Consider the following 12,500-nt stretch of genomic DNA (forward strand, 5'->3'; position numbering starts at 1 on the left):
TATGTGTTATGCGCATAGAGTCATATAAAAACTAGAGAACGAACGGCCCCGCCCCCCACCTATTCATTTCAAAGTTGCTCACCCAGCAGATGAAGCCACGGAAGTAAACTCTACTTCCGTATTTGACCAACAAGGTTTTGGTCATAGAACAGGCACAGACAGACAATAGAAGCATGAGTATAGTGTTTTAAAGACGGAAGTCTTGCAATACCAGATTTGACCCCCCAGGACCACGGCAGCTTATCCTCCGCGATCCTGGAGGCTTGGTTATTATGCGCCTTAACCATTAGGCCATCGGCGCCCCAGCCAACCTTGTTTTTAAAGGCACGGTTGACAGTAAATGGGTTGTTTGGGCGACCTTAGGGGAAGAAGAAAAAGCAGAAGAAGCAAAGGATTTACTGTGTAGCGTGTATGAGAGTGTATGTTCCGTGGAGGTGGATCTGTATATTTGCGTGTAAATATTTATTTTTGATCGATTCTTGATACAATTTTGTCCTGCATGATTCTCAACTTTGTCAAGCACGGCACATGCTACACCATAAGAACAATTCTATGCAGATAAGTTTATTGTTAAAGGTAGGGTAAGTGATATTTTTTGGTTAAAACAAAAAGTATTTTGTTAAAAGGTTAAAATACTATATTCTGATAGTAATCATTGCTATAGAGTGTTTGTTCAGTAACAGGAGTCTCCCTGTCTCTCCAGCTCTTTAATAAACAGAAAATACATTTTTTGGTAGGTGACAAAATCTCAGCCAATCAGGAAAAAGTACCCATTTTTAAGCTTAATTTGTATAGTGTTCCAGTTCCAATTTTGTCTGCTCATTTCTTAGTGTCATCACTTCCAATTTCACTTGTTTAATCTGTATCCTGATTGAGTTCTCTGTCCTGGTTGGATAAAATTGGAAATGAAACTGAAACTGAAACGAAAATGCATTTTCTGTTTAATAAAGAGCTGGAGAGACAAGGAGACTCCTAATACTGAACAAACACTCTATAGCACTCTATATAATGATCAGAATATAGAGCTATTTAACACTTATTTTAACCAAAGAAAATCACTGACCCTACCTTTAAATTGTATGATTGTCATTATTATTTTTATTTTTGTAATTATTATTACAGAACATCATTGTACACGTGGGGGCCCTGTGTGTGGTGTGTGTGGTGTTGTGTCTGGCCTCCATGCTGCTGGCCTGTCTGCCGTGGCTGGCTGTGGTGAGGCGCTGTGGGGGCGCCCTGGCCCTGTTCGTGTGGGGGAGCCTCTACGTCACCGCCATCGTCTTCGTCTTCACCGGAGGGCCTGTGTCCGCATGGGAACAGGTGTGTGTGTGTGTGTGTGCGTGTGTGTGTGCGTGTGTGTGTGTGTGTGTGTGTGTGTGTGTGTGTGTGTGTGCGTGTGCGTGTGCGTGTGCGTGTGTGTGTGTGTGTGTGTGTGTGTGTGTGTGTGCGCGTGCGTGTGCGCATATACCAGCTGATAAGGTCAGCTACAACAGTGTCTTCTTTTAAAAAGCAAACTAAAAACCTAGCTATTTTCACAAGCTTTCAGCTACTGTAAGTGTGTAGTTATCTTATTTTTCTTGTACTTTGTGACTTCATTTTAACTATTACTTATGTGTCAATCATTATGTAATTATGTGCATTTTGTGTCATTGTTGACCGTTGCATTTTCTTGTTTTTATTTTCGAAGCACTTTGAGTCTGCACTGCGTCGTATGAAATGTGCTATGGGGCATAGCAGTGGCGGCCATTTTCTGGTTCCACCGATCCAGCCCTCATTAATCTTTCCCACAGAGATTTCCAAAAATATTCATAGCAATTATTTTAAGCCTTGAATCAATCCATCCAGGCTCCTGGTGAATCATGACCATAAGTTTCTGTGAAAAAGAATAATTGAAAACCACAAAAGAAATGGTATGTATTAAATATAGTATATCATATAAGTTAATATGAAGAAAAAAAATCACCAGGAGCCTGGATGGCTTGATTCTAGGCTTAAAATAATTGATATAAATATTTTTGAAAATCTCTATGGAAACAATTACTGGGGTCTGGAAAATGGCCGCCACTGCTGCAATGCCTATAGCTATATAAATAAAATGTGATTTGACTTGTCTTTGCCCCCCTTCTCTCTCTCTCTCTCTCTCTCTCTCTCTCTCTCTCTCTCTCTCTCTCTCTCTCTCTCTCTCTCTCTCTCTCTCTCTCTCTCTCTCTCTCTCTCTCTCTCTCTCTCTCTCTCTCTCTCTCTCTCTCTCTCTCTCTCTCTCTCTCTACCTCTCTCAGGTGGCGTTCTTCATGTTCCTGTCTCTCAGCGTGTACACGGTGCTGCCTCTCTCCCTGGCCTGGGCCCTCATGGTGGGCCTAGGGACCAGCGTGTCACACGTCGTCATCATCAGTGTCTACGTCCCCATCACCAGCCCCGAGACCCCAGACCTGGCCGTGCAGGTGATAGAAAGCATCCACACGCACATACTGTATATGCACACACACACGCACAGATTCATCAAGCGTTGGTGTTTTCATGATGAAAGTGTGAGAACTACTGATTTAGAAGGCATTTGCAGAATCGGCCTCGGGTCTTAAGGGCTTTAGCACATTAAAGGGATATTTCACTTTCAAACATGTTTGGGGTCATTTTAATGACTATACAGGCTTTAAGTTGCTTGATTCAGTATTTAGATATTTGATATTCATTTTATCAGACACGCCCCTTCCTATACAACCCCATTGTAACTACAAACTCCATTTTTATCATGATAGATTCGTCCAAAACGCCCGTCCTTTGTTCTTGTGACTCATACTGCCCTCCTAATAAGGGGGCCTTGTTTTTTCCATTATTTTATTTAGATTTTTTTTATTGCACGGCCCCTCACGTATTAGAAGGAAAATCAGTCACCAGAAACAAGGACAGGTGTTTTTCATGAATCTATCATGGTTAAAATGGAGTTTGAAGTTACAATGGGTTTGTATGGGAAGGGGGCGTGTCTGTTAAAATGAATATCAAATATCTAAATACTGAATCAAGCAACTTAAAAACTGTCCGGGGTGCTCACAAAAGCCCAAGTAGACGTTGAAATGACCCCAAACATGTTTGAAAGTAAAATAACCCTTAAAGACCTGAGGCCGATTCTACAAATGCCTTATAAATCAGTAGTTCTCAAACTTTTTTTCGTGCCAAGTACCCCCAAATTGATATATATATATATATATATATATATTTATATATATGGCCGTGGACGCCCATCTGAAAAGGTTTTGTGCCTGGGACCCCCAGAGGAGAAGATTTGTGTTAAAAAAAAATATTTTAAACATTTTCACTTTCAACATTTTTTCAAAATGTTCAAAAATAGAACTCAGGTGAGCTTGTATATCTGCTATGTTTGAATAGCCAACGCTAAAATCTAAAATGACACGGATGCTTTCCCGGCTTTAATAGGTTAAACAATTAAGCCCTATTTCATACTTAGGTTATTCGAGAATAGCCGATCTGCAAGTTCATTATAAAATCACAAAGTCACTGTATCAACTCAATCGGTAAACGACTTGGGAATTGTGTCCTTGTCACTGCACTAGCGACTCCTACAGTATTGGTGGTCAGGGTAATTATTATAAATCTTAATTTGTAAGTTTGTTATTTCACACATGATTTCCTGTGGAAAATTCCTGCCCTGCACGTAAACATATAGACATTATGTTCTTGCACAGTGGATGGATGTGCAAACACACCCTTGTCCAAAGTCCCATGTGCACTCAGTGGTGTAAAGTAACCACAGTAAGTACATGTACTCAAGTACTGTACTTTTGTACACTTTTGAGGTATGTTTTACTTTACTGGAGTATTTCCAATTTTCAGTACTTTTACTTCTACTCCACTACATCTCTGAGGAAAACTTTAGTTACTAGTTACTTTTTAGATTTAGATTTTAATTACCGAACATACATTAACCGCTTAAGGTCTATATATATTTCAAGCTCACAATGCGTCGCGATGCTTGTAGATCTGCTATTTTCAAAATTGATACTTTTACTTAAGTAGAACATATGAGTACTTCTTCCATCACTGTGTGCACTAAGCTTGGTATAGGGTACTACTGTACAGTATATTTCACACATAGTTAAACCCTTTATACTTACAGTATAGTCTAACAGACCCGAGTTGGCTCTGTACTCGGTTTGCATCTTGTTTCCTTCTACATCAAATCTCTTCTCCGGAAAATAGCGGCTCTACAAGCTCACAACACGTTGCGTTGTTGTGACACGTTGTGAGCTTTTAGATCGGCTATTCCTGGCGAACGTCCCACCCAGAGGGGACTAGGGTTCAAGTGGTTAACCCATTAAAACAGGGAAAGCATCTGTGTCATTTTCAGAAAACTCTTAGGATTTAGAGCAATGGTTTAGAACAGTGGTTCTCAAAAATATCAGATATACAAGCTCACAGCGCGTCACTTCGTGCCGCGCTGCGAGCTTGTACATCTGATATTTTTTAAGAAAAATCTTGTTTGAATTATTTTTTAACACAAATCCTCTCTTCCTGGGGGTCACTGGCACAAAACATTTTCAGATGGGGGGGGGTCCGCGGCCAAATATATATCAATTTGGGGGTCCTTGGCATGAAATCTTACTACTGATTTAGAAGTCATTTTGTAGAATCGACCTCAGATCCTGTTAATGGGTTAAGAAAAAACAACTCACAATTCAGTTCCAGTTTTGCTCTCTGGAACCCAGTTATCAACACACTGGAGTTCCAGTCAGAAGGTCTCAAGCAAATGCTTTGCAAATGAGCTCTGGGGGAGAGATGAACACACACGGTTTGCATACGCCGAAAAAACATAGCATTCGTATTCAAATGATTTCTGCACTGTATGGTCAGCTCATGATACAGTAGTGGTATTGTTATTTGTGGACGTCAAGGCATTTGATGTGAGTGAGATGAGATGAGAGTGTGTGTGTGTGTGTGTGTGTGTGTGTGTGTGTGTGTGTGTGTGTGTGTGTGTGTGTGTGTGTGTGTGTGTGTGTGTGTGTGTGTGTGTGTGTGTGTGTGTGTGTGTGTGTGTGTGTGTGTGTGTGTGTGTGTGTGTGTGCACGAACCCAATGGTGCAAAAGAGTGTCCTTGTGTGCCATGCCAGGCTAATGCCAGGTACTACTAATTCAAATTATAGCCCCATGAATCTCCTCTCCTCTCCTCTCCTCTCCTCTCCTCTCCTCTCCTCTCCTCTCCTCATCCCCACGTCTGCCCTCTACTCTGCGACCTCCCTGACTTTTGACCTCATTCTCCAGCTGGTGGCCAATGCGGTGCTGCTGCTGTGTGTGAACTGCGTTGGCATCTTCCACCTGTGGATGACGGAGCGTGCTCTGAGGATATCCAATCAGAAAAAAGAGGAGTTCAGCGCCATGCGCTCTCAGAAGGAAGTTAAGAAGTACCAACAGGTACTTTCTGTTAAATTTAATGGACCATATCAGGTTGTTTCTGTAGCTGGAACCAATGTAGGTTAATAGCCAAAATAATGTCTCTTTTCTCTTTTTCTCTTGTTCCCTTTGATTTAGCTCGGGTTTTGACTGATTTCACTCATTGCTTAACTCAACTCAACTTTTTGTTGGTGTAAACAAAAAAAAAGTGTCATACAAGTTCCATTAATTCAATGTTTCAAGAACATTGAAGCGTGGCGCAGTGGTAAAGTCCGTGCCCACCACCACGGAGGTTGTGGGTTCGAATCCACCGTGGTTCATCCGGCTTTGTCGAGCGTCTACCCAAACACAATTGGCCCGTGTTGGGGGTAGGGAAGCCGGGCCGGGAGGGTGATAATGGTCATTGCACATACTCTACGGGCTGGGGCGGCACCTGTCAGCGGGGAGTGTTGGGCGGGAGGATAGGATGAAGGCTGTACGTGCTCCTGGTGGGAGCTCCTCACTGGCAGGTGAGTTAGTAGGATATGGCAGCAGTGACAACACAGAAATGTGTGTGGGGAGGAATTAATTGGCATAAAGACTAAAAAGGGGTAAAAAAGAATTGGCTACGCTAAATTTAAGAGGAAAAAAAAAGAAAGAAGAAAAAAGGATCGTGTTCACTGTTCAGGGTAGGGAAGCCGGGGGTGAAAGAAAGAAACTGAAAAACAGGTCAGATGTCAATGTGAGCAGTGTGAAATATATACATAAGGTGCATGATATATATACATAAGGTGCATGTTTAAAAATAGCAGTGGTATGGGGGTGGTTAAAATAGCAGCAGAGGTAATAACAAATATGTACATATTGTAAGGCGAGGAATATATCAATAAAAAGAGGCAGTTAAAAAGGAGCACGCGTAATAAGAACCGTGTCAAATAGCCCTATACACACAGAACAATATAATCATGTGTGGCCTGTGTCATCAGGACAACCTGGCAACAGGTGGGCTCAGCCTCAGTGCTTGTTCAGCAGTCTCTTCTATGTTCATTAACATTCTTTTAAAATTAATTCTAGACACACCATGAATCTCACTTAACCCATTAGAAGACCTGAGGCCGATTCTACAAATGCCTTCAAAATCAGTTGTTCTGAAACTATTTCATGTCGGACCACCAAAATGATATGTATTTGGACCCCCCCCCCCCCCCCCAATCTGAAAAGGTTTTGTGCCAGGGACCCCCAGAAGAGAAAATTTGTGTTAAAGAATTCTAAATTATTCAACATTCAACATTCATATTCAACGCTATCCTGGTTTTAATGGGTTAAAAGGAATTCTAGACACAGTGGTTGTAACTTGTATTTGTTCTACCTGCTCTTCTGTTGAGACATTTACATTAGATCCTGTGGTCTGCTAGGACCGCTACTTGTTGACAAATTGTACTGCTCGAAGGTCAAAAGGTATTTTCTCTCCTGAGCAAGCAGGTGTGCTCTACAGACCAGATCCGAATATGATTGAATCTTGTGTAAACAAATAGGGTATTTCCGGGTAGAATGTCTATGGACGTTTTCACAATATAAAATGTTATTTTGAACAAAATAATATATTTCTAATGTTATAATGAATAATATTGGCTCAGTGTTGAAAATGTCAGTAAGGTATGCTATTACAGTACTTGAAATTCTTCTAATCATTATGGGAAGGGTTGTCTCTACAGTATGTGGCAGCCAGAAGTTGGCTGCAGCATGCTTTTCTGGCCATTAAGTTCCAATAGATTAATTATTCACTTTGAACGAAGCCCATGCAGCCACAATAGAATAATAGGCGGAGCAAGAATGGACATCTTTCACTATGAGCAAACAAACCTGGATAATAGATGAAATGCTATCCAGCGAGGGGTAGAGTGGCCGGGTAGAGTGAACTGGAAACGCAAGGTTCCCAGTTCGATCCTGGGCTGAGGGGCTCCCCCAGAGTTAGTGTCGAAGTGTCCTTGAGCAAGACGCTGAACCCCTAATTGCTCCCGATGAGCAGGTTGGTGCCTTGCATGGTTTCCTCTGCCATCAGTGTATGAATGTGTGGGTGAATGTAATGCACAATCTATGTAAAGTGCTTTGGATAAAAGCACTATATAAATGTACCATTTTAAGCAAGGTGTGTGTGTGTGTGTGTGTGTGTGTGTGTGTGTGTGTGTGTGTGTGCGCGCGCGCGTGCGTGCGTGCGTGTGTGCGCGTTGGTGCGTGCATGCGTGCCTTGGTGCATGCGTGCATGCATGTTTGTGTTTGTACAACCAAATGAAAACAGTTCGCTGCCACTGTACTGTAAGTCAACAATTCATAACATAAACATCCAGTAGGGCAGACCTGTCAGACATGTTAACCACTTAGCGAAAATACCGCTGTACAAGCTTGCCATGCAACGCGTTGTGAGTTTGTAGATCTGCTATATATATTTTTTTTCATCTTTTTTTTCTTTTTACCACTTTTTCTCCCCAATTTATTTTTTATGACAATTAATTCCTCCCCACACAGATTTGTCTGTTGTCACTGCTGTTGTATCCTACTGACTCACAGGCAAACAGTGCACTAAATCAATTTGTGCAAAATGTTTAAAATAGGGCCTCATGCTGCCCCTGTGATCTTTGGCTCCCCTCCCCAAAGGGGGCCCATGCACCCCGGAGCCCATGTTGAGAACCACTGCAGTACACTGTACGCACATACAAACACCCTGTCTTGTCTGTTCCCATGGCGACAGGAGCACCTCCTCTTATCAGTGTTGCCACGGGGCATCGCCATGGAGCTGAGGAAGGAGATCATAAACAGGCTGTCCAAACAGAAAGAGACGAACTTCCACAACTTCCACAGCCTCTACATACGGCAGAACAAAGACGTCAGGTGAGACACAAACACTGGAACATCAATGTGTAATATAGTATACACTGTGTATACTATACACACAGTATACTGTACATGCTTAGAGTGTCCGCCCTGAGACTGGGAGGTCGGCGTTCAAGTCCCCTCACTCGGGTCAGACCAAAGACTCTAATGTCATGTCCAGGGGGTGAACTTGTACATCATGTCCGGGGGATGTACATGGCTCGGGAACTGTTGGCTACTTACTTACTTCCAAATGTGTGGCCACTTCGGTTAATCTTGATTGGAAAATCATTCTTGGTGTGGATGGCCCTTAATTAAGACTCCTTCTATTTTTTTCTTATTTTTTTCCTGTCTGTGTGTGTAGTATCTTGTATGCAGACATTGTGGGCTTCACCAAGCTGGCCAGCACCTGTTCCCCTGAGGAGCTGGTCGCAGTGCTCAACAAACTCTTCGGCAGGTTTGATGACATCGCCAAGGTGAGAGAGAGTCCCATGTCCATTGTTTTGAAATGAAAATCAACCAACCAATGAATGAATGAATCAAACAAACAAACAAACAAAAAACAGAGCGGCTTTCAGCTAATCTAATCCTTGTCCCCTTGATTCTCTCTCTCTCTCTCTCTCTCTCTCTCTCTCTCTCTCTCTCTCTCTCTCTCTCTCTCTCTCTCTCTCTCTGTCTCTCTCTCTGTCCCTTTCTGTCCCCATTTTCTCGGTCTTTGTCTCCTTCCTTTTTGTCTCCTCTTCCTTTCCAACTCTCTCTCTCTGTCTGTCTCTCTCTCCCCCCTCTCTCTTTCTCTCTCTCTCTCTCCATCCTGCAGACCAATGAGTGTCTGCGTATAAAGATCCTTGGGGACTGCTACTACTGTGTGTCTGGCCTGCCTGACCCGCACCCCAACCACGCCAGTAATTGTGTCCAGATGGGCCTGGACATGTGCACCGCCATCAAGTCAGTGTCTCGCTGTTATATGATTTGAATATTTGAATCAGCAAAATAGCTCTGTGCTGTTCAGTTCTGTTCTGCTATGTGTTGTTGGGCAGAAACATCTTATCTCCATATTTTAACTTTTTGTGTTTTTTTGCAAATGAACTGCCCTACTAGATCACACTACAGCGTCACACAAAAGCATCAAAAGTTCAAAAGTAGCAGATCTGCAACCTCGAAATGTGGTGCGAAGCGACACATTTTGAGCTTGTGAATCTGCTACTTTTGCAATTTTTTAAAATTTTAATCCTGAAAAGTTACAGTTTTGGACATATGAGGTTTACACCCGACAGAGACGATATTGTGTTGTGGGCTGTTTTGGTCTTTTTTTGTTCTGTTCTATTCTGCTAAATTAACTCTTGTACAAATGACCATCTCTCCCCCGTTTGATTTTGTTGATGTCACTTACGGATTGGCAAGCCACAGTGCACTGCTGAAGCTTGAATTTGTAAAACTTTTATAATACTGTTTTGCTGTTTGCGTTGCTTGTTTGTAATTTGATGTTTAATTTTATCTGCCTTTAAGTTGAATTATGATTTATTTCTATACAACTTTTGCCATCACCCACCTCTCAAGAGGCCTTGCCTTTTGCCAGGATGTCATTGTGAATAAGAATTCTTAATTCTTAATGACATGCCTGATTAAATAATTTAAAGGAAATACAAAAAAATATGTATTAAACCTTCCAACTGTCACTCTTTGTCTGTGTTTCCAACTGTGCAGCAAACTGCGCGAGGCGACAGGTGTTGAGATCAGCATGCGTGTGGGCGTGCACACCGGCAACGTGCTCTGTGGCGTCATCGGCCTGCAGAAGTGGCAGTACGACGTGTGGTCACATGACGTGACGCTAGCCAATCACATGGAGTCTGGAGGACTTCCAGGGTAAGTGTTGGATCCGAACAGCTCTGAAATGAGTAACAGCTGAACCTGTTGAACCACTTACTGTAAGCCTGTGTTACATGTCAATCCAGAACCCATGTTTAGTACTGTTATTATATTTGATACTTTGGCTCTCGTTTAATGTCTAGTGCTTCTGCTGACATTCTGAATTGACTTGTACATGTATTCATACAAACATAGACAAAATAGAAAAAATATGGACAAAGGGAACGGCGACGTCACCCATTGGTTTCTACAGACCCGTTTTGAAGCCACTTTTTCAGCAAATTCCTTATTGGCTTCATTTTTAAAACTGGCTTCTTGTCGCCTTGGTACAAACCAATGCATCTGATATTGCCACCTTAGCTAAACAGCTATGGTGTTGTGAACTGTGTGTCTCACTTTGAATCCCACTCACTGTTCAGGCCTTTTAACAGTTCCCAGCCAAATCAAACTCATGACACAGGTAACTCACCCAAATCTGTATTGTGAAGTGCCATAACATTATTCAACCAGACAGGAATCTAATACTCGTTTTATTGTTCTTGTTTTCTGTCTTACGCTTATGATTTTCTGTACGTACACTGTTTTGTATGTAGGTCTGAGTCTGTTGTTGTAGTCTGTTGTTGTTGTAGTCTGTTGTCTAAATGTAAACCGGAAAAATTGCAAAAATAAATGATTGGAGAAAAAAAAGGAATCTAATACTCAGCTGCGACGTTAAGCCTTAAATCACCTTAATATATAGTTATGGATCTAATATACAGACTCTACCCTAACATCTGATTTATACTTCATAGCACGATAGTGTCGTGCAGCAGAAATAGCTCATAAAAGTTGAAAAGGTTATGGCGATATATAATATGTCCTGTATGACAATATGGTCTCCTCCCAGACGGGTCCACATCACAGAAGACACCCTGAAGCACTTGAACGGAGCATACCAAGTGGAGGATGGAGATGGGGGGAGCCGAGATGCTCTTCTAAAAGGCAGAAAAACCTATCTGGTGATAGACCCCCATAAGAGAAAAAGCCTTACCAGTACACCCATAGAGGTAGGTGTTAAAGGTCTTTCTATCTATGTGCAAAGCAGTGACCATTTAATTATAAAAGAACCTTACATACAGTAGCGTTAATCTTTAAGTAAGTGCTTAAAGTATTTACGCATTTTAAAGTATTTTTTAAGTATTCACAACATAGATTCTCAAGGGTAAATCAACACTGGGCATTTTGTCATGTAAGCTTTTCTTTCTATAGCACCTATCAAACAAATACGTTACAAAGTGCTTTTTGATCATAAAACAAGGTAGAGACAGGTTTAAGAACTAAATAACAACATGAAACCATGCACCGGTAGATGACTGGATAGAAAAATAACGCAAATCCTCCATTTTTGGTACTGAGCCAAACATTCATCATGAAACAAGAACTGGCCCCCACTGCCCCCCCCCCCCCATTTTCCCATATGGTTCCATTTGTACACTCTCAGTGTTATGGTGGTCCTTGAAGTGAAAAGGCTTGAGGACCACTTGAATATATGAATGTCATTAATCAGTATTTCACATAGATGACTATCACATCAAATCAAATCAAACTTTATTTATAGAGCACCTTTCACACAACCTTAGTTGACCAAAGTGCTGCACAGGTGCCGTGTTGGCTAAACGCAAACAAAAAACATACTATTTTAGGATCGGATGTTGTTAAAAGCCAGAGAGAAAAGGTGAGGTCCTGATGACTCACACAGTTACAGTGTTGTTCACCACCTGGCACCAAACCTCTGGCCTCAGCGTCATGGGTTTTGTCTCATTGTGTTACTGCATGTCATCCACTCTGGGACCAAATGTCATCATTAAAGTTTAATCTTTTCCGATCTTATCTCACCGTCTCTCCTCTCTCTCACTGCTCTTCCTCTAACGTCCTCTCCCTTTCTCTCTCTCTCTCTCTCTCTCTCTCTCTCTCTCTCTCTCTCTCTCTCTCTCTCTCTCTCTCTCCTGTTGAACCACTTACTGTAAGCCTGTGTTACATGTCAATCCAGAACCCCATGTTTAATACTGTTATTATATTTGATACTTTGGCTCTCGTTTAATGTCTAGTGCTTCTGCTGACATTCTGTCTGAATTGACTTGTAAATGTATTCATACAAACATAGACAAAAAAAAAATATGGACAAAGGGAACGGCGACGTCACCCATTGGTTTCTACAGACCCGTTTTGAAGCCACTCCCCCCCCTAGGCTATTTGTTTTAGCTTATATGACCCTTTGTGATCTAAATTCCAGGCCAACACGTTGACACCGAGTGAGCGCAGGCAGCGGGCGTCGGTGAGGATGTCTAAGTACCTCCAGTCCTGGCAGACCATCAACCCCTTCGCTGACCTCAGCAACCCTGA

The 12,500-nt window shown here is 42.0% G+C and overlaps 1 protein-coding gene across 3 annotated transcripts in view; it reads left to right on the forward strand.

Annotated features, from left to right (window-relative positions):
- Window positions 1-12,500, forward strand: part of LOC311034333 (adenylate cyclase type 2) — a 26,100-nt gene that overhangs the window by 1,191 nt on the left and 12,409 nt on the right. For 2 of the 3 annotated variants that reach the window (XR_014599595.1, XM_084042209.1), the window contains exons 2-10: window positions 1,123-1,320; window positions 2,280-2,441; window positions 5,274-5,423; window positions 8,131-8,270; window positions 8,617-8,728; window positions 9,070-9,197; window positions 9,957-10,115; window positions 11,005-11,164; window positions 12,391-12,500. The exon at window positions 12,391-12,500 is cut by the window's right edge and continues 52 nt beyond it. Coding sequence is in view for 2 of the 3 variants with exons in the window: in XM_084042209.1 (XP_083898335.1) it covers window positions 1,123-1,320; window positions 2,280-2,441; window positions 5,274-5,423; window positions 8,131-8,270; window positions 8,617-8,728; window positions 9,070-9,197; window positions 9,957-10,115; window positions 11,005-11,164; window positions 12,391-12,500 (1,319 nt within the window). In the remaining variant the exon portion in view is untranslated. Of the gene's footprint in view, window positions 1-223; window positions 443-1,122; window positions 1,321-2,279; window positions 2,442-5,273; window positions 5,424-8,130; window positions 8,271-8,616; window positions 8,729-9,069; window positions 9,198-9,956; window positions 10,116-11,004; window positions 11,165-12,390 lie in introns of those variants that run through there. The other variant, XM_084042210.1, reaches the window with a different exon arrangement.

This window comes from Gymnoscopelus microlampas (assembly GCF_963454915.1).
Source record: "Gymnoscopelus microlampas genome assembly, chromosome: 19".
Taxonomy (NCBI): domain Eukaryota; kingdom Metazoa; phylum Chordata; class Actinopteri; order Myctophiformes; family Myctophidae; genus Gymnoscopelus; species Gymnoscopelus microlampas.